Source organism: Malania oleifera, chromosome 4 (assembly GCF_029873635.1).
Source record: "Malania oleifera isolate guangnan ecotype guangnan chromosome 4, ASM2987363v1, whole genome shotgun sequence".
Taxonomy (NCBI): Eukaryota; Viridiplantae; Streptophyta; class Magnoliopsida; order Santalales; family Ximeniaceae; genus Malania; species Malania oleifera.
In genome coordinates, this window is record NC_080420.1 from 117,259,267 (window position 1) to 117,282,044 (window position 22,778).

Sequence of the window (22,778 nt, forward strand, 5' to 3'; positions counted from 1 at the left end):
CAATAAATAGTCCTTTTTACATAAATCAACATATATACATAGAAGAACCTCCCTGACTGATATGCCGAAGCAAGTTCAAGTCCGAGACTCGTGTGGGGCCCACCTGGTCATGTGGGTCCCGCATAGGGTACCTATTTTATTATTATTATTATTATTATTATTATTATTATTATTATTATTATTATTTTGTCTTATATTTCTACAAATTATGTTAGTTAAAACATTATTTTATGTATATGTATTTATTTATGTGTACAAACAGTGTCTACCCTGTTTAATCTATGAAATTCCATTTTGACCAGACCATCCTCCAAGGAGCGACTGAGCCGCAATGGTTTTTGAGCAGTCGCTAAGATAAGGTCTTTTTAATGCATTAAACATGAAATTAAGGATCGTACAAGAAAACACATCTGTATTGATATTAACTTAATGATTATTATTATTATTATTATTATTATTATGCTTTAATTGTATATGTATTTTTGGGGTCATTACATGTTAACTAAAGAATCCATAAATAAATATATCTGGATCAGTCATGATGTAAACTAGTATTTGAAGAAGACATGTAGGAATCGTTTCTCTTGCCTAACCTTCTTTCTATCTCTATTATTCACCAGATCATATGGGTAAATTGACAAAAGAAAGATTGGTAGCGAGAGGGCAATATCCAACCCTATATATATAGCTATTATCCCACTCCCCATAAAAGTAGACATTAATAGGAAAAAAACCCTTCCACTTTCTCATTAACTCTCACAACATTTTGAAAACCAAAAGCCACCTTAATCCATTAATCCAAAATGTCCAAAACCAAAAGCCACCTTAATCCATTAATCCAAAATGTCCATTGACCTTCCATTTCATGTGGGTCATAATTCTACATTTTGTTGCATCATTCGTGTTCTTGGAAATGAAGCGATAAATGTGTCTTGGGATGGCTACTACCAATGGATAACGATTTATGAGCAACAAAAAAATTGTATGTTTATTTTTTTTTTAATTTAGTTGAAATTAGATAATCCTCTTGGTAATCACAAATTTGAAATCAAATAAAGTTTGAAGTATTACTCAATGTTTTTACATGCAATTTTTAAAAGTATCAATATGTGAAACTTAACAAAGCATTTTCCGAACCTTTAGTAAGAGACAAAAATTATTGGTTCTATCTTTGGTTTAAGGAGGCCTAACATGAACATCAATTAATGCATTTTTCCACATACGAGGGATACTGAAACTCAACAATCGCTATATTGCGAGTATGACTATTATTGAGTTGTGCAACTATAAGATGGAGATAAAAAAAAAAATCAAAACTTATGATTGATTGATTGGAGGATAATTTGTAAAAAATAACCATGTATTTAAATAATTTGTGTTAATTCGTGATACATTATGAAATTACTTGAACATTTTCGGATTCATATGCCTCTTTTAAGTGTCAAAAATTTTTATTAGCATTTCATTAAAATAAATAATTTAAATATTTGATCTAAAATTATTTTTTCTTCTAATTTCAAGTCTTCAAATCTAAAGTGGCAAACACAATCTCTACATTACATAATTTTTTACTAAAATAACATATAATATTTTTTCGTATAGCAAAAAAATAAGGTTGATTTAAAATTAAATAATTTAAATTTAACAAAAATGAACATTACACCCCTATTTTTAACGTAAAATAATGTTAAGAACATTATTAATTTTTATTTTACATTATGATGTTTACGAATTTGAAATTACTCATTTACCGATCTTTAAATTACCATTCAGTTTAATAACCGAACATTCAATATAATATTTAAGAACTTTTATCTTAAATAGTTTTTGAAAAATCATTATATACACTAATTTTCTTTAATAATTGTTTTCTACAAAAATAATAATTGTTGTAGCTTGGAAACGAAAAGAAAAGAAAAGAAACAGAAACAGAAACAGAAACAGAAACCAGTGGGCTTATTTTGTTGTGGCCCAAGTTTCATCCAGAGCAAATTCTCTACCATCCAAAAATTCATGTCCAGACTAATCTGATTTCTGAAACATTCGAGAGCTTTTGTGCTTTGTTTTTCATTTTTTATTTTTTTGGTTTTTGTTTTTGCTTCTCATAGCACAAAAGAGAGAAGCAAATTTGTGACCACCAAAATGGCAAGCATTCTGCAAGCGCCCATGGCTGCCTCAGTCCTTCCTTCGTCTTCAGTGCCTCCAAGACGACGACCCTTCAAGGCACTTTGTGCCAGTAATAGCACAAATTTTGCTAAGCTTCCCATCCCTCCTTTAAACCCTAAGGACCCATTTTTGTCCAAGCTCGCTTCAGCAGCTGCAACTTCTCCCGAGACGCTTCTCAATCGACCTTCCACTTCTGATACTCCTCCGTATCTCGACATATTCGAATCTCCTAGGCTCATGGCCACCCCTGCCCAGGTGAGTATTTCATCACTCTCGGCGTCTCCCGTGGATGTGTGGACAAGCACAATTACTGTTCACTCCCGCCAAGAAGTGGCACTCTATTTTATTTATTTATTTAATTTGTATCCTGCTTGTTAAGCGTTATATTCCCTTCCTCACCCCCTCTTTGGGATTTGATGTCGTAATTTGTTTATTCTTGCTGCTATGCTTTGTTTTTAGTCTATATTGTGATTGATGTACATATTAGATGGTGTTGTATCAAAATCTTTTAATGAAATGGACTGCAAGAAAGACAGTTAAGAATGTGAATTAGGTGCCGAGTTCTGGTTGCGCCCTTAGAAATAGAAGAGGAAGGTATACCGAAGATGAGGAAATGAATAAAAATTAAGGAAGAAGAAGACTGAAGGTTGAATGTTGGAGAGTCGAGGATTAGACAGAGGTAAGAGAAAAAAAGTGGTTTGCTTAAATTGCTTTCTTATACCCAACGTTATTTTCTTGGGCGAGGGAAGCTCCTTTAGAATCTCCTAACAACAACAACAACAACAAAACCAAGCCTTAGTCCCACTAAGTGGGGTCGGCTATATGAATCCTTTTCCGCCAATTTATGTGATCATGGACCATTTCTTTTGATAGATTCAAAGACATTAAATCCTTACTCACTATCTCCTCCCAAGTTATTTTAGGTCTACTCCTACCCCTTCTACTGCCCCCCACAGTAACTAAGTCACTCTTCCTCACAGGTGCACTATAAGGCCTACGTTGCAAGTGTCCATACCTTCTGAGTCGTCCTTCCCTTATCTTATCTTTTATAGGAGCTACACCTAACTTACCACGAATATGTTCATTCCTTAATTTATCTTTTAATGTTATACCACTCATCCATCTAAGCATCCTCATCTCGGCAACTTTTACTTTTTGGATATTATATTTCTTCGTCGCCCAACATTCTGATCCATATAGCATAGCTGGTCTTATAGATGTCCTATAAAACTTCCCTTTCAATTTTAAGGGTATTCTACGATCACATAGAACACTTGAAGAACTTCTCCATTTTACCCAACCTGCTTTAACTCTATGCATTACATCATCTTCAATTTCTCCTTCAGCTTGCATAATAGATCCAAGGTATCGAAATCTACAAGTGCTATTTATTTCTTCATCATCAAGTTTAACTTTGTCTCCAATATTCCTCCTATCATTACTAAAATTACATTTCATATATTCTGTTTTATTTCTACTTATCTTAAAGCCTCTAGATTCCAAAGCTTCTCTCCATAATTCTAACTCAGCCTCTACTCCATCCCTAGTTTCATCAATTAATACAATATCATCTGCAAACAACATATACCATGAAACCTCCTTTTGAATACTCTTAGTCAATTGGTCCATCACTAAAGCAAACTCCTTTAGAATCTCCTATTGCTGAAAAATATGGTATCATCACCCCTTTTGGGCTAGAGAGCATTACAGTTAGTGGATTAGACAAATATGCTTTCAACTAATCGAATGCATGATGATGCTTCTCTCTTCATCTAAACTATTTCTCCTTTTGTTTTATTAATGATGTGAAACCCCTAGTTTGCCTGTGTTTGAGATGAACCTTCTTAGGGAGTTAATTTTGACGATTAATCTTTGGAGCTCCTTCCTGCGTGTAGGTGGTTTGGATTATTTCATTGCCCTTGCCTTGTTCTTATCCACATCTACTCCTCGCTGATGTAGTAGAGAGTCTTGAAAATTTGTAAGAACCAAAGCTGCACTTAAGGGGCTCATTTTCAGCTGGTTCCTCCTCTTATGAGGTTGGCCAAGTGAGAATCTTGTCACGAGCTTTCACCACTGCATCGTCAATGTAAATTGGCATTATTTGGCTGATTATGTCATGAAAGATGATGTTCACTGCTCTGATACATGCTCTTACTTTAGTTTCAACAATGATGTGAAATCCTTGAACCTCCTCAGGGAGTTAATTTGGATGATTAATCTTTGGAGATCCTTTTTGTTTGTAGGTGGATTGGCTTATGAATTTTTCCCTTCCCTCGTTCTTGTCCACCTCTATTCCTTGCTGATGTAGTAAGGAGTCCTGAAAATTTGTAAGACTCCAAAGTTGCACTTTAGTGGCTCATTTTCAGCTGTTGGCTCCTCATTCACTCAAAAGTCCTTATGAGATTCGTTCAGGTATAGTCTTGTCATGAGCTTTCACCCCTATATCGTCAATATAACCTTGCATTATTTTGCTGATTATGTCATGAAAAATGATGTTCATTGCTCTCTGACATGTGCAGATGTGCTCTAGCTCCTTCTTTAGTTTCAACAATGATGTGAAATCCCTAGTTCACTCATCTATGTTTGAGGTGAACCTCCTCAAGATGTTAGTTTGGTCAAGCAATCTTTGCAGCTTCGTTTTGTTTGTTAATTGTTAGTGGCTTGGCTTTAATGATAACCTTGGCCTTGTTCTTGTTTGCCTTTATTTCTGGCTTGTGTAATAAGTAGAAATTCATTTTTTTTGAGACTCAAAAGGTGCATGAGGGTTCATTTTCAGCTGGTAGCTTCTTACTTGCTCAAGATCCCTTCTAAGATCAGCCAATTTAGAATCTTTTCACGTGCTTTTATTGCTACACTTTTGAATTAAACTTCCATTATTTGTCCAATCATGTTGTGGAAGATGAGGGTTGTTGCTCTCTGATAATTGGCCCCGATATTTTTCAATTTGAATGGCGTAACTACCCACTCAAATGTTCCCGAGGATCCTGGGTAACGAAATGCTATCTTGTGGACATCATCGTGGGTGATGACTATCAACATATCGGCCATTGACATTATGTACTTTTCCTTGGGTGGTGCTATGTTCAACTTTTTTTTTGAATCAATGCATACCGTGAGCATTCCATTTTTCTTGATTGTAGGAACTATGGTGGAGAGTCACTTAACATATTTGGCTATACTTATGAAACTGGTTCTAAGGATGAACTCCATTTTTTTCATTTATGAAAAAATAAGACGACTTCATTAGAAAAGAAAAAAATGTATAAAAAGAAGAATAAGAAATCCTCTTGTACAAAAGAGACATAAACTATAAGAAATTCTAGCCAATATGAGAACCTCAATCCTCTAAAGCATCCATAAATAACACTTCAAAGCAAGGTGAAATAATGGATCCTTCCCCATAACTATTGGTGCCCATTTTGACCCACGGTCTCTTGCTTTAAGCAGTGGGCTTAGGGGAGGTCTAAGCCCTGTTAGGGGCTTCAATTGAAGTTTAGGGGCCCTCAGGGACCTTCTAGAGTTTAATTTGTGTTTTGAGGGTCTTAAATGACTTATTGGGCCTCTCAGGGTTCCTCTAGGCCTTTTGTAAGGCTCTTTGTAGATTTATTAGGCCTATTTGGGCCTACAAGGCCTCTTTGGGCTTCTCTGGGTCTCGTTGAGGGTTATGAGAAGACTCCTTGTTGCTTCAATGAGTCTAGTTAAGCCCCCAAGGGCCTAAGAGCACTCTTTTTAAGCCCTAGGGGTAAGGTTGTAATTAACCTTGCCCCTTGAGGACAGTCTTGTCATTCTTACTTTTAAAGGAAGCCCTAGCTCCTTTTTTGCCTATAAATAGGAGGGAAAGAGAGCTAGATGGGGGAGCTCGCTTGTTGAGAGAAGAGAGTGAGCTAGAGAAAAAGAGAGTGAGCTACAGAGAATATGGGAGTCAAAAAGAAAAGAGGGTGAGCTAGAAAAAGGGGGAGATAGGAGAGAGAGAAAAAGGTTCATGTAGAGTCTAAGAGTTAAAAAAAAGGGGAAACCCTAAGGAGGGAGGGGAAGTCGACGGCTAAAAAAAAAAGAGGAAGAGAGCTAAGGAGAAAAAAGAAAAGAGAGAAGAAGAGAAAGGGGACAGCAACCCGAACACTAAAAGGGAGCAATGAGCAAGAGGGCACTCACGGCCACTTAAGAAGGAGAGCAAGAAGGCACCCACAGCCACTCAAGGGAGGAAGAGCTAAGGAAAAATGGGTTCTCTGAAGATTGGTCTATTAACAGGTAGGGTTTTCATTTTAATTTTGCCTTCAGCTTTTCATTAGTGTTTTTCATTAACTCTCTGTCGTCTTTACTAATTTTATTGTCGATTTAGAGCATGGTAAGGTTTTGGGTGGGTGCAAGAAAGCATGGGAAGGCTGTGTGTAGGGTTGTGTAAACTGTTAGGAGGCTGGCTAGGGTTTTTGGTGAGGTTTAGGGCTTGTCTTTAGCAGGAAAAATAAAAAAAAAGCGGCAAGAGCTGATGCAGACAGCAGCAGCTTCGGGTTAAGTTGTCTAGGGCTATGTTGTGAGGAAGTAGGGGGTAGCGGCTAGGGTTTCTTTGTTTTAACGGTGCAAAGATGGCAGGGGCTAGGGCAGGTTGTGAGGCTGAATAACAGCAGCAAGAGCTGCTGCAGACAGCAGCAACTTCAGGTTAGGTTGTCTATGGCTGTGTAATGATGAAAATATGGGGTGGCTGCTACGGTTTTTTGTTCCTAAGGATCCTAAGTGGCTAGAGGAGGCTAGGGCAGATGCGTGAGGTTGAAATGAGGGAGGCTAGGTTGAATAACAGCAGCAAGCGCTGCTGCAGACAGCAGCAGGAGGGTGAAGTGAGATTGGTGTGACGGCTAGGGCAGCAAGGGGCAGCAGCAGCTGGGTTTTTTTAGCAAGAGGCTTGGGTTTTAGGCGGTCTTTTTTGGTTTGCTGTTTTTTTTTTTTTTTTGGGTGTGCGTGGCTGCAAGCACAGCTGCTGCAAACAGCAGGAGTTGCAGGATGAGAAGGTTAGGATTTTCTTATAAAAAAGCTTAACATGATAAGAAGAGATGAGGGTAGGTTCTTTTTTGCTTGCTCACATGAGCCAATCCCCAAAGTTGTTCTTTACTTTCTTACTTAGAATCACACGTGGTTGTGATATTTCATCCTTTGATCTTTGGATTGATTGAATCAAATTTTCTTTTTGTCTTGAATGGATGAGAGTCTTTAGCTTGGTCCTGATTATTTGATGTGGAATGGTTTTAATAAACCCTTTTACATTTTCTTCTGTTTTGTCTGAACTAGTTCTCCTTTAAATTTCCCCTTTAAATGAAGGAAAGGATCATAAATAAAAGGGAAGGTGATGGGGATCAACATGCACCTCGAGTATCTTTTGTGGATATTGTGACACGTGGACGACCACCCGAAGTCCACCATTGATGTGAACTTTATTTGCAGCAATTGAAGCTTCTCTTAGAAGTTAGCTTAGAAAAAGGATGACAGCTTGCAAGTCAAATAGTCTTGGGTTTTCAAGAAGCATTTATTTCATTTTAAGTTCCTAAACTCCACTATCATAATTATTCTAGTTCGTAGACACTTATTTCCTATGACAAACTATTTCCTAGGAACCTCATTACGTATGTTTTAAATGTTTTATTTTACTTTTATATTTTCTTTAATTTTTTAAGAAGCCATGTGCAAGTCATGTGCATGTAAGACTATAAATATGCCATCACTTGTATTGTAAAAGGCATCTTGCAATATCAATTAAAAAAAAAAGTTTTTGCTTGAACTTGTGAATCTTGTTCCTCTCCTTGTGAGTGAGTAGTGTGAGGCTACGTTCTGTCTCCTTGGAGATTGGGTGGTGAGAGACCATGACAACATCAACGCTACACACCCACACCTCTTTCATAGCTCACAGCCACAACCACCTCAAGCTTCATTCTTGTCTCAAGATTCCTAAGGATCAACAAGCTTGTTCATGGTGCGATCAAGTACTCTTGTGTCTTGGTGTTTGACATTCTGAACCTTTTGGTAAGTTCGTTTCAATTCCTTGTTCGTGACCATCCAAAACAGCCCCTAAAAGTACCTTGTAAGCCTTGAAACTCTACCTGAAGCCTTGATTGAAAAACCATGTTCATTCTCTTTGAATCTTCCTAGATTTTCAACATGAACATGCTTGCTAGTACCATGCTTAGTGATATTTGATTTGTACGCCAGGACTTGTGATCTAAGACTTCTAATATAACATCTTTTAAAGTGAACTTGATTACTTGGATGAAATGATCAACTAATGGCTTTGAACCAAATCATATATGTTTTCAAAATCTCAACAACTTGTGATCATTAGAATATGTTTGTGATGTTCATGCTTGCTTAATTCAATTCTTCTCATAGATTGTGATATTGTGTGTGTGCTACAAAAAGAGTCAACTGTAGGACTAGGGCTACTTAGAATCGTCCTACTTCATATTGGTATCAGAGCCTAGGTTAGGTTCACATTTGACCCTGCTTTGTGTGACCAAAAACCATGCCAAAGGGCTGCCCTAGTGTTGGCCGAATCCTTCCTCAACCCCTAGGATGTCTACTCGAGCCGGGAATCCTTACCGAGGTCGTAGGACTGATGTTGAGAGAGATGCCTCAATAGATGAGCTTCAAGATCAAGTCCGTGACTTGAATCAAGAGCTAGTTGAGACCCGCCAAAGACTAGATAGGTTGGAAGTCCAACTTTTTAGACCCCCCAAGACAATTTAGAGCCGCCTATTGAGCGAGGCAATGATGATGAACAACCAAGAGAGCCACATATGCCTCCTAGAGAAAGACCTCCTCTTCCTCTACAAAGGCGAGTAAATCGCCAAGATGACTTTGTTAGGAGACCCCCACGTCATGAGCCCTATGCCCAACATTGGGGTGATGAGGACTATGACGTTGATGACTTTCAAGGTAGGAGACCTTACCATAGGGACCATCACATCCTTATGAGGATGTGATGAGGCAAGTGAAGATAGAGGCCCCCACCTATGATGGACAGATGAACCCTAAAGTCTTCCAAGATTGGTTGACTGAGATGGATTCCTATTTTGACTGGTATAGGATAACTGACCCTCATCGGGTTAAGTTTGCAAAAATGAGGTTGACGGGGCAAGCCAAGCTCCATTGGTTGAATGTCGAGAGGCAAGAGGCGAGGTTAGATCATATGCCCATTGAGCATTGGGACCTAATGAAGGATAGGTTGAGGGAGAAGTATGTACCCCTTAGCTATAGAGAGCGCCTTATGGATTAACTCTATAGTTTGCATCAGGGTAGCATGACCATGTCAAAATACATGAGTCAATTCAATGAGTTGTCTATAAGATGTTGTTTCTATGAGACTCTTACTCAGCAGATCTCCCGATTTTGCATAGGATTAAAGCCTGAACTGAGGAGAGAACTGTTTCCCTATAACATTGAGTCCCTTGAACATGCCTATAATTTAGCTCATGACTTTGAGCAAATGGGAAAATGGTTCGGTGCCTCTTCAAATGAGTCATACTCTCAAAAGGTACATAGTTATGACAACTCCCGACTAGCGCAATTAGGTCAAGTCACCTCCTGAGGGAGCAATCCCTCAGTCCAGCAGCCTATGGACAAGGGAAAAGCACCCATAACTGGATCCTCTCTCTAGAGTTCTGGCAATGCAGTGTGTTTCAGGTGCCATAAACAAGGACACTTTGCCAAACAATGTCCCACCAGGAACTTGGCACTTGATAGGGAAGATGGTGAGGGTGAGCCTGAGGAGGATCAAGTATATGTTCCTGAAGTTATACCTAGTGAGGATGAGTTGTCAAGTGAGCCAGATGAGAGTGCCTAGTTGAGTGTGATGAGATGCATTATGATCATTTCCAAGGATCAGAAGGATTGGCCATCGCACTTCTATTTTCCATACTTACATCAAGTGTGGGAGTAAAAGTTGCAAGATGATCGTAGATGGTGGTAGCTGTATGAATGTTGTGTCTAAATCTGCAGCTGAGAAGTTGGGATTGAAAATTGAGCCACACCCACAACCATATAAGGTAGCTTGGGTTGATGCCACCACCATGCTTGTGAGCCATAGATGCCTAATCCCCATTAAGATTAGTGATTATGTTGACAAAATTTGGTGTGATTTTCTTTCCATGGATGTTGCCCATATTTTGTTAGGACGACCTTGGTTGTATGATTTGGATGTTTCACATAATGGGCGTGCTAACACTTATTCCTTTAGGTGTAATGGCAAGTGAGTTGTTTTGAGTCCACTAGAGCCGAAAGGTGAGAAAAAGAAGAAGGAAAAGACAAAAACTTGTGGAAAATCATTAAATATCATGAGTAAAAAGCAGTTTGAGCAGGAGAGTCGAGATACACAGGTAGTGTATGTGGTTGTTACTAAGGAGATTGAGGCGCCCCTTCCTGAGCATGAAACACCAGCGGAAGTATCACCCATACTTTTCGAGTTTGAGAATGTCATCTCTGAGCCACCTAGTGAGTTACCTCCCATGAGAGATATTCAACATGTCATTGACTTTGTTCCTGGTTCATCTCTGCCTAATTTGCCACATTATTAAATGAACCTGAGAGAACATGAGGAGTTGATGAAACAAATGAATGAACTGAGAGAAAAGGGCTTTATTAAGGAGAGCATGAGTCCATGTGCCTGCCCTGCTCTCCTCACTCCCAAGAAGGATGACACTTAGAGGATGTGCATGGATAGTAGAGCAATCAACAAGATCACCGTCAAGTATAGGTTTCCCATACCTAGACTAGATGATATGCTTGATCAGATGGTAGGATCCAAGAATTGTTCAAGGCTAGACCTTAAAAATGGATTTCATCAGATTAGGATCAGACTGGGAGATGAGTGGAAAACTGCCTTCAAGACGAAGGATGGGTTATATGAGTGGATAGTGATGCCATTTGGGTTAACTATTGCACCGAGCACTTTCATGAGAGTTATGACTAAGGTATTAAGGCCTCTCATTGGACACTTCCTTGTAGTCTACTTTGATGATATATTGATCTATAGCCAGACTAAGAAGGAGCACCTTGTCCATTTGAGGAGAGTGTTTGAGGTTTTGAGGGAGCATAAGTTGTATGCCAATTTTAAGAAGTGTACTTTCATGACTACACACGTCATCTTCCTTGGTTTTGTTGTGTCTGAGCATGGCGTTTTTGTTGACCTTGATAAGGTCAAAGCCATTAGAGATTGGCCTACTCCCCGGAACATACATGATGCGAGGAGTTTTCATGGGTTAGCCACATTCTACAGGAGGTTCATCAGGAACTTTAGCACCATCATGGCCCCTATTACAACCTGCCTCAAGAAAGGAGAATTTACATGGTCGAAATCTGTGACAAAAGCCTTTTTGGATATAAAAGATTTGATGACTAAGGCACCATTGCTACACCTCCCAGATTTCCAGAAATTATTTGAGGTTGCATGTGATGCCTCAGGTGTAGGCATTGGAGGAGTACTTAGTTAGGAGGGACACCCCATAGCCTTCTTTAGTGAGAAGTTGACTGAGGCAAAACAGCAGTATTCTACCTATGACAGGGAATTTTATGCTGTAGTACAGTCACTGCGACACTGGAGACACTACCTCCTTCCTCAGGAGTTTGTCTTGTACTCAGACCACCAGACCCTTAGGTATTTACATACTCAGAAGAGAGCTAGGGCATAGACATATGAAATGGGTCAAGTACATACAATAGTACACCTTTGTACTCAAACATCGAGTTGGTGTTCAGAACAAGGCTGCTGATGCTTTAAGTCGAGTTGTAGCCACCATACAAACTCTTCAGGTGAAAGTTGTTAGCTTCGATAACATCAAGCAACAATACTCTTAGTGTAAATACTTTTGTGATATCTTTTTTGATTTGCTGCAGGAAGTTCCTAGATCTCACCTAGACTTTGTGATTCATGATGGATTTCTTTTTAGAGGGGCTATCATGTGTATCCCATCCACATATCTACATGATCAGCTGATTTGGGAATGACATGTTGGAGGTGTTGCAGGTCACTTCGGTAGAGATAAGACCATAGCTATGATTGAGGATAGGTTCTACAGGCCTAGTCTGAAGAGAGATGTTGCTAGGATTGTTTCACAATGTCGTACTTGTCAGATAGCGAAGGGTAGGAAACATAACCTAGGATTGTATCCCCCTTGGCCCATGCCACACATTCCATGGCAGGATATTAGTATGGACTTTGTGTTAGGTCTCCCCAAGACTGCTAGGGGAAATGATTCAGTGTTTGTTGTTGTGGACAGATTTTCAAAAATGTCACATTTTATTCCATGCAATAAAACACACGATGCCTATATGATTGCCACTATTTTTTTCAGGGAAGTAGTGAGACTTCTTGGTCTTCCCAAAACCATTGTTTCTAATAGGGATGTGAAGTTTGTGAGCTACTTCTGGAAAACCTTATGGGCATATTACTAGGTACCAAGCTCAAATTTTCTAGTGCATATCACCCGCAGACTGACGGGTACACTGAAGTGGTAAATAGGAGCCTTGGGGACCTATTGAGATGTTTGGTAGGTGAGAACATCATAGCTTGGGATTTATGCCTTCCTATGGCCGAGTTTGCATTCAATAGTTCAGTGAATAGGACCGCAAGACTTAGGCCATTTCAGGTTGTTACAGGATATAATCTTAGGAAGGCTGTAGATCTCATTCTATTACCATCGGAGTTTTGAGTGAGTGAGCAGGCTGATGCATTTGTAAAGCACATACATGATTTACACTCTCAGATAAGGATGAAAATTAATTTAAGCAATGAGGATTATAAATCTATTGCTGATGTACATTGCAGGTTGCAGGAATTTTCAGAAGGTGATATGGTTATGGTTCAAATTCGCTCCGAACGGATCCCTTCAAGAAAGGTAAGAAAGCTTAATGCCAAAAAGATGGGACCATTCAAAGTTTTCAAGAAAATAAGTTCTAATGCTTACATGTTAGATATTCCTGATGATTTTGGTATAAGCAATGTATTTAATGTTGAAGATCTAACGCCTTTTCTGGAAGCTAATTCTTTTGCACATACTAGCCCTATTAACCCTGTAGATGAACCTACTCCATTCATAACTCCAATTGCACCAGAAAAGCCAAATTTACCTTTGCCACCACCATTAGTCCCACCAAAGAAACTTAAGCAAATTGAAGACATTTTGGATGTTAAAACAACAAACACACGAGCTGGAACGTACCAAAAGTTTCTGGTCAAATGGAAAGAGAAGCCACTACAAGAAAGCAGTTGGATTCTTAAATATGATGTCCTTCGTCTTAACCCAGAGCTGTATACTGAGTATTTTCGACATAATTCTTCGGAGAAGAATTCTTTTCGGTCGGGGAGAGATGATGGGAATCAAAATGCATCTCGAGTATCTTTCGTGGATATTGTGACACGTGGACGACCACCCGAAGTCCACCATTGATGTGAACTTTATTTACAGCAATTGAAACTTCTCTTAGAAGCTAGCTTGGACAGAGGATGACAACTTGCGAGTCAAAGAGTCTTGGGTTTTTAAGAAGCATTTATTTCATTTTAAGTTCTTAGACTCCATTATCATAATTATTCTAGTTCCTAGAAACCTATTTCCTATGACAAACTATTTCCTAAGAATCTCATTACTTATGTTTTAAATGTTTTATTTTACTTTTGTATTTTCTTTAATCTTTTAAGAAGCCATGTGCAAGTCATGTACTTGTAAGGCTATAATATGCCATCACTTGTATTGTAAAAGGCATCTTGCATTATCAATTAAAAAAAGAGGCTTTTGCTTGAACTTGTGAATTTTGTTCCTCTCTTGGTGAGTGAGTAGTGTGAGGCTACGTTCCGTCTCCCCGGAGATTGGGTGGTGAGAGACCACGACAACATCAACGTCATCATCAACACTACACACCCACACCTATTTCATAGCTCACAGCCACAACCACCTCAAGCTTCATTCTTGTCTCAAGATTTCTAAGGATCAACGAACTTGTTTGTGGTGTGATCAAGTACTCGTGTGTCTTGGTGTTTGACATTCCGAACCTTTTGGTAAGCTCGTTTCAATTCCTTATTTGTGACCATCTAAAACAGCCCCTAAAAGTACCTTGTAAGCCTTGAAACTCTACCCGAAGCCTTGATTGAAAAACCTTGTTCATTCTCTTTGAATCTTCCTAGATTTTCAACATTAACATGCTTGCTAGTACCATGCTTAGGGATATTTGATTTGTACGCTAGGACTTGTGATCTAAGACTTCTAATATAACATCTTTTAAAGTGAACTTGATTACTTGAATGAATCAACTAAGGGCTTTGAACCAAATCATATATGTTTTCAAAATCTCAACAACTTGTGATCATTATAATATGTTTTCATGCTTGGTTAATTCAATTCTTCTCATAGATTGTGATATTGTGTGTGTGCTACAAAGAGGGTCAACTATAGGACTAGGGCTACTTAGAATCGTCCTACATCAGAAGGGTAGTCTCTTTTGGGAAAATAATGTAACTTGCATGAAAGTGTTCAAATACCCCATGCTATGTGAAGTGTTTCATAGAAAATTGTCATCAAGATGGAATGTAATCAATGTGTTTGGCCTCCAAAGTTTGAAGTTATGCTCATTAATGATGTCACAATTGCTTATGAATGTTTTGTTCATGATTTCAAGTACTTGTTAATAATGTTTATATTTCTTATGCATGCTTGTTATTAATGGTCAAATTGCTCATGTATGCTCATCAGGCACCCTCTTTTTGCCTATAGTCCTTAATGTGTCCTTCAATGTGTCTCCATGGTTAGTTCAAGGGCCTCTCAACCCGGCTAGTGATGGATGATGGGGGAGTTCTCACCGTATGGTGTCCTCTCCCTTCTCAACCCTAGGCAAGGAACAAGTGCTCTCCCTTGAGGCGAATGGGAGCCGGTGCTCGCACCACAGAACCGAGAAGCCAAGGGCAAACTTGGAATTCCATTTTCAAAAGTCCATTCAAATTGTTTCTATCCATGGCCAATGATGAGTTTAGTAATTTTTCTAAAATTTTCCTTCTTCATCAAAGCATCTTTCCTCAAAATGGAAACTCTCTTTTTTCAAAAATATCAAAATATCTTTCCTAAATGGTGATTGCCTTAGCCAAAGATACTCTATCCAATCAGAGCATTAAAACATGATTGACAATTAGAGGTTTTTCAAAACTTCAATTAAGAGTTGATTTAATCAACACATTAAAACCCTAATTGTCAATTAGGGATTTTGTAAATCTTCAAAGAGTTGACTCAATGAATGCATTTTTCAATTGGAGATCTTCATATCTACAATTAAGAGTTGACTCAATAAAAGCGTTAAAGCTTTGATTGTCAATTAGAGATTTTCAAAATCTTCAATTAAGAGTTGACTCAATTTGAGCTCTAAAACCTGATTGATAGTTAGAGATTTTTCAAATCTTCAATTAAGAGTTGACTCAATTGACGCATTAAAACCCTGATTGTCAATTAGAGATTTTCCAAATCTTCAAAGAGTTGATTCAATCAAAGCATTTGTCAATTGGAGATTTTTAGATCTTCAATTAAGAGTCGACTCAATAAAAGCATTAAAACCCTGATTGTCAATTAGAGATTTTTCAGATATTCAATTAAGAGTTGACTCAATTGGAGCATTAAAACCCTAATTGACAACCATAGATTTTTCAAATCTTCATTTAATAGTTGACTCCATTAAAACATTAAAACCTTGATTTTCAATTAGGGATTTTCAAATCTTCAAGAGTTGACTTAGTCAGGAGATTGTCAAAACTTCATTAATGATTGATTTCAACCACATTCAACTCCCAATTGTCAATTAGAAGACTTTGCGAATTCATTAATGACTGATTTATTTTAACTTTTCATTAAACCCTGATGTCAATCAGGAGATTTTCCACCCTATCAGCATTGAAATCTCTAATTTAAGTGTGGGACTGTGACCAATTTTTCATTTAATTCAAAATTCTATCAACAATCTAATCCACCTCATCTAGTCTCTGTTTGAAATAAGATATTCCAGTGTCTCATGTTCAAAGGAAAGAGTCACCTTTGATTTTACCTATGGCAATCAACCAAAATTTTTTTTCACTTCATATTTTCAAAATTTGAGATTATCTTAGGCCAAATTCCCCTTTTCAAATAAGAGTATTTCAGGGTTTTCAGCTCTGTTATTTAGACTCTTGGACAGTTATATTTCACTAAATGACCCAAAAGGGGAACTTCTTTTCTTTATGCTCCTTTATTTCATAGCCAAGACACAGACACATGGTGGTAACCATTCTTAGAATGGGTGTTGGTAGGGTGCTGGTAGAATAACCCCCCTTAGAATGGTTAGTCTACCACCTTCCCTACACACAAGTGTACTTCTGAACCCATGATCTCTGTGTCGAAGATCTTTTTAGAATTTTTTCCTTTCTTTTCCCTAACAAAAAATAAAAAAAAAAATAAAGGTGGCTACTCCGCCCTTTCAATCTTTGTATTTTCTCAAGTCTTATCTACCCCTATTTGACTATCTTTTGTTTGGGGGATCGCCATGCAAAACATACCCCATCCATCGGCAAACCGCCCTCGGACCAGAATCCAATGTCGAAATAACAAAAAGGAATTCACCTTTTTCCCTGTTAATATTTGCATTTCACTCCAACCACCCATAACGTTGCAAAAACCGCACATCTACACAAACCATCTGCATTCTTCTATCAAAACTAGAAAATGAAGTGACAAACAAATTCTCCACCAACTCTGAACTCAATGCTCTCGTAGTAAACCTAAATCCTTTTTGCATAAATCCAAGCAAAGGCACAATGCAAAAATTGATGAGAAGCAGTTTGAAATATCAAAACATTGTTGGTGTTAACTCTATTAGGAACAACCAACTAAATACAAACCTTGATTTTGAAGGAATTTCGGTATTCCAAATACCTTTATGGAATAAAAAGAAAATATTAGCACTGGTTAAATGATCAAAAAAATATGTGCAAGAATAAACCTTCAAAGAATCTAAAGACCAAGAACGATTATCCCTCCTAAAGGACGAAAGACAATGCTCCAATACTAATAACAAAGAAGAAAGCTCTTCTACCTCCCTATCAGATCTATGAAAATGGAAATTCTAAGAAGTGGTATGACCATTAGATATTAGAAAGGAGGAACTCTATTTCTTCTTTGACCTTTGTGTTCAATTCCTGGTTATCAACAACCTAAAATTCTCCTTGATGGGCAATTGGTGCTTGATTAATTCCTTGTTTAGATGTGAGTTTCATTATAATCCAAGAAAAATAATCCTTGAATTCCCTAATAGTCCATTTGGTTGGGACCAATTGGATTGAGGTGGGGAGAAGAGGAGTAAAGATATGGATTTTTGTTCACTTCTTTTGTTGTTTCATTTAGCTAGCCTATGTGGAATAAAGTACGGCTCGAAAGCTGCAAGCGATTAGCGTAAGGCCTTTGCTCGACAAAGAGAAGAGAAAAGGAGCGGAAAGGGAAGAGAGGTGAAGAAAGAATCACTTTTTTATTCCCCCAAAATGGAGATAAATGGAGAGAAATTTTGCAAAAAGACCAAAACACACTTACTACAAATTTGAAAAGTAACTCGTGGAGGATATTATTGTAAATGCAAATTGATTTTTGTTTTCTTTTCCCATGTTTCTCTCCACTCTCTTTTGTTAAACCAAACAATTTGGATAGAAACTATTTTCTTTTCTCTTCTCTCCTATAAGTATCTCTTTTCTTTTCTTTTCTTTTCACTTCTCTCCAACTAAAATGTTAAACAGATGAAGACTATTTCATTGCTAATTTGCTCCATGGGCACACAAATGACTTCTTTGAGGGGTTTGTGCCTTGGCCTTTGAGTAATCATGCATTTAGGAGCCACGGAAGTTTTGTGAGTTTGGTCGAGAAGTCTTGGGCTTGACTATCATGTTCATAAATGCAGTTGATCACTTGTACTTAGGCACTTCAAATTGTCTAATTTCTTGTTGATAATACTCGTCCATGGTAATATCGCACGTGCATACAATATTGGCCCATGCTTGGCCATTGCCTGCTCATTGAGTTGAGAGAATTGGCTTATTGGTTTAATCAGCCTTGTCACCTTGGAACTTGGATTGTGACATAGAGACAGAAAATGTTGTTGGGCCCCGTTCATACTAGCTTTGCCTATGAATGACCTGGCTTCAAGGGTGTGAGAATCCATTGTAAGGGGTCTACCTTTGGCCACCACAATCTTCACAATTTCATTATGTCTCCATAAGAATAAGTGTTGGAAGAGTGGAACATAAAGGCTTGTATGCTTCCAATCCTCTAATCCTTCCCAATAGGGCATTTTAGATTGGTCTGAAATCTTCTACAAAATGGCTTCTTTATTTTAGGGCCCACTGTAAAAAATCCACTAATACAAATAGTAAGGTCCTTCCCCCCACCCCACACACACATATACAAAAGAATAATAAATTAATACAAATAAAAAATAAATCATGGTCATGTGTGTGGTGACAGTGTCTCAATCTGCCTTTTAAGCTTCTTAAATGTGTAAGTTGCAGGACATTAACAACTGTGCTGTTATTTATTTAGACTCTTGGGATTGTTTGCCCTTCAAAATGGAGATAGAATATGGTGGCTTCAATTGCTGACATGCGGACTCTAAGTGGTTCATGGAGTACTATTTCTTTAACCCCTTCTCTTCTGGTGGGCAAAACGCAATTGGCCAACTTTGGAACTGCTGTTCCACATCTACAATATTTGTAGTATTCGCCTCAGCCCTATGGGGCATTGAATTTGGCTGGCTAGGTGAAGGCCATTGCAATCTACAAGGAGGGTGGTCACCATATTTGACAGCGACAAGATCCTTATTTGGTTGAGGCTACTTGCTCTCCCTCTTATCCACCTTTTAACGGCCTTCTTTGGCGGGCAGGAGCCTTGACCTACCATTCCTTTGGTGGGGTGTTTGCGGAGGTGACTGTTGTTGCTGAGGTGAGTTTATCCTTGCCATGTTGACCCATTTCTAGGGAAGGGATCTTTATTGGCATGAATATGCGCCTTTGGATGTGATTCCTAGAAACTATGCAATTTGCTATAGTTTGGCTCAGCAGATGGTTGAATATCTCTGCGGTCTTTGTGATATTGAAAGGATACTGTTGCCTGACATTTGTTGTGGCAACTTGGTTTTTCTCCACTTTCGTGCTTGCTTCTTGCCTGAATTTTGTTTAGCACTCTTATGACTGCCCAACTTCAGTCATTCAAATTTCTTCTTTAGATTCTGATCCTTCAGAATCTAACTCCATATTAGAGACCTGGAATAAGTCTCTGTAATAAGATCCATTTGAGGAAGCTTTCTTCTTATCCATCTCTTTCAGAATTCTTATGTAATGGGTCCCTTGAGAAGGCAGGTTGAAAATATTAGTAATCTTCCGTCCCTTAATGTGTATTCCCATGCGAAGACTGAGACCATTAAAGGACTGACTTACTCATTCTTTCTCAAATAGATAACCACTCGACTGTTTATACATGGAAATAAACTTTTTCTTAGATTCACTTGGCATTTGAGCTATTCGGGCTAAATTGCTCACTCTCACTTTTGGCTCTATCCAATAAAATTGCTCATGACACTGGTTTTTAATTTGCTGTCATGAACATATGTCACAATGGTTGGAGATTCACATCCCACATGAAAGGTTGATCTGCTGAAGGACTTGGCGAATGACTTAAAGATAGTCAAGTTCTTTGGCCCACCACATAGCACTGAGAATCAGGCAATGTGCTCCACTGTAGACTTTTTCTCACTAAAGCAAAGCACGAATTCTTGTGCTTTGTAGGGGAAAGGGTGGGCCTATCATGGTGGGCAAGCTAGGTGCTGGGCATTCGTACCGGACTGTGGAATGGCCTCCACTATTTGTTGTCTTCAAGTAAAGAGGAGCTGGGGAACTCAGGGCTGCTCAATTATAATAGAAGTCTAGAAGTTCTTGGCAGTCGGCCGTCACAGGGGTCAGTTGTTGTGGAAAATGCTGATGTTGTTAGTGTTGCTTCAATGGGTTGAACCCAGTGTTTGGCCCCAAGGCAGTTGGGGCTGGCTGATTGCCAATCCATCCCGAGTAGGGCAGTGATATGCCTTCATTTGCTACTCGTCAAGGTTGCACCCTTGGAAATTGAACAAGAATGGAGATTGTAGATGAGAGAAGAATAGAACTAAGGAAGAAGGAAGAGAAGAATGTCGGAAAATTTTTTGTGTGTGAGAGAGAGAGAGAGAGAGAGAGAGAGAGAGAGAGAGAAGCTTGTGATTTTGGCGAGAGGCTTGTATGCCATTGCTTCCAAAATATTTATAGAGATTATGATGAAATCCACATCAACTAAACTACCTGATTTCAGGGACTTTTTAGGAGATGAAGATAACAGATAAATAAATAAGAAAGGTAGGGATTGCAGGACTTTATTCAAATCTATGATGCTGATAAGGTTTATCTCTAACAGCTGCAGGGCGGGCCGTGGGCAACCAAATCCCTAGGTTCTTAATCTTTGTGGCCAATCAGATGATGAATCCCTGAAATGTGATGGCCAAATTGATTTTGCTGATGATCTTTTTCATGGTCGAGTAACTCGAGTGACTAGTTGGTCATTTTATTCCAACTGGGTGACCCACCCCTTCCATCTGGTTGACTGTCCTTTTATTAAGCTCCATTTTGTCAAAGGATCGCCATGTCTTAAGGTGCATATTTATGCTACAAACAGGTGCTAATATGAAAAAAGTATGGAAATTTCTAGGGTTGGTGAGTAGGGCTTATGCTGTCCTATATAGTTTGATGTTTTCTATGATTATTTTGAAATTCAAGTTACGAGATGCATGGTTTCGTTCTCTTTTGGATAGAATTTGGTGAAAATAGAACAAGGCCAATATAAATACCAAAAAATTAGGCAATAAAAGTATGTAACTTCTTATCAAGCAAATATAGTTGGAAACATTCATTGAACAAGCTAAACTGAATAAATGATAACATTCTCTTTTCTTGTGATTATTTTATTTTTTATTTTTCTTTGTGCTGTTTGTAGAATAAAGTTTTGCAGGATTGTTTAATCACGGTTATCTGGGTATCCTTTTCATATAGAACAAATATTGATTCCATACTAAGCATGTAAACTTCATAAAGTTCATTCGCCAAGTCAAGCTATTAAGCATTGACATCTCTCTCATGCTCCTTGCCTTGCAGTTTTTGTAAACTCAGCTGTTTGCATGCTTTTGTGTACTAGTAGGTTATTGTTTATTCTTCTTTTTGAATTTGTATGTGCTCATATGGATCTTTGTTTATGTGAAATAGGTGGAAAGATCTGTCTCTTACAACGGCCACAGGCCACAGACACCTCCACCAGACTTGCCTTCACTGCTGCTTCATGGGAGAATTGTTTACATTGGCATGCCTGTGAGTGCTTAGTCTAACATTATCTTGATGTTATGGATGTTACTTATTTTTTTTGGAATAACAATGTTTTTATTTGTATAAGATCAATGTTAGCTGGAATATGGAACATTCCAATTTGCTGGGATGGGAATGAGTTTGCAGCATGATGTATGCTGTGAAATTTGGTATATTAGCAGTATACCAGCATAGATGAATTGGTTAAACACGTTTGACAAAACTTGTACATTCAAAATAGGATGTTGATGTGTTTCTAAATCTAAAGGATTTTTCTTTGGTGATGTAGATTGATAATAATTGAAAATATAATTACAATGTGATAATGCCTCCCTTTTACTGATAAAAATGTCATATGGAGAATATTGATTTAAAACATTGTACTGCTAGATTTGGTGTTCCAAAAGGAAAATTTACCATGTCTGGGAACTAGCTTACCAATTTGCTGTTTGCTATGGTGTTAAATGTTGTTTGTTACAAGTAAACCTTAAAAGGAGGGGAAGAAAAGGGCATCCTTAACATTGAATGTTATTACATTTTCATGAATGTATTCTTTGGTGTTTTGGGGTGTTAATCCAGAAGTTGTCTTGGCACTTCCATGAAAGCAAATGGAATAGAGAGGACTGATATTCAGAAGTCGATCAACCTGCCCACAGCTTTTGTGGGATAGAGCAACTTTCCTAGCCTCCTTGTGGGTGCACGCCTTGGGTTTTTTTTAGGGGTTTTCCACTGTCTAACCTTGCTAGAGATTGGAACACAGCACTCTTTTAATGGATTTTTTGTATTGTATTTTGTTTTTTTTCCTTTTTTGATATCTTCCTCGCTGTTTATAGTTTTTATTCGGCTTGTCTAGCTGGTTGGGAAGGACCCCTTGTCCTCCAAATCTTGTACTCCATCTCTCCGTTTTATTAAGATTGTCATTTGAAACTCAACTGGTTTCCCTCTCTCTCTCTCATATGCAGCCTTTCCCTTCACCACTCCTGCTAACACACATTTACATAAAAACCCCAATAAAACAAGGAATTACAAAATAACCCCAAGTACTTAACTACATAATAAACCTAAAGTAGCCAAATTTCTAAATAACCATAAATATCTCAACCTAAAACAGAAGTCTTTGCTACCAAATAAACATCTAAAGTTCTCCATTGGTGGTTTTCCATCACAGAGCCCAGGAGGTAGGCGTTATAGCCCATGGGTGGCCAGGAAATTA

General features: G+C 38.2%; 1 protein-coding gene across 2 annotated transcripts in view; it reads left to right on the plus strand.

The window, feature by feature from the left end:
* Positions 1-1,873: 1,873 nt before the first annotated feature.
* The window catches only part of LOC131153484 (ATP-dependent Clp protease proteolytic subunit-related protein 3, chloroplastic), a 31,571-nt gene continuing 10,666 nt past the window's right edge, over positions 1,874-22,778 (plus strand). The window contains exons 1-2 of one of the 2 annotated variants that reach the window (XM_058105823.1): positions 1,874-2,421; positions 21,470-21,571. In XM_058105823.1, coding sequence (XP_057961806.1) covers positions 2,143-2,421; positions 21,470-21,571 — 381 coding nt within the window. In that variant the 5' untranslated portion in view covers positions 1,874-2,142. The remainder of the gene's footprint in view (positions 2,422-21,469; positions 21,572-22,778) is intronic. The other variant, XM_058105824.1, reaches the window with a different exon arrangement.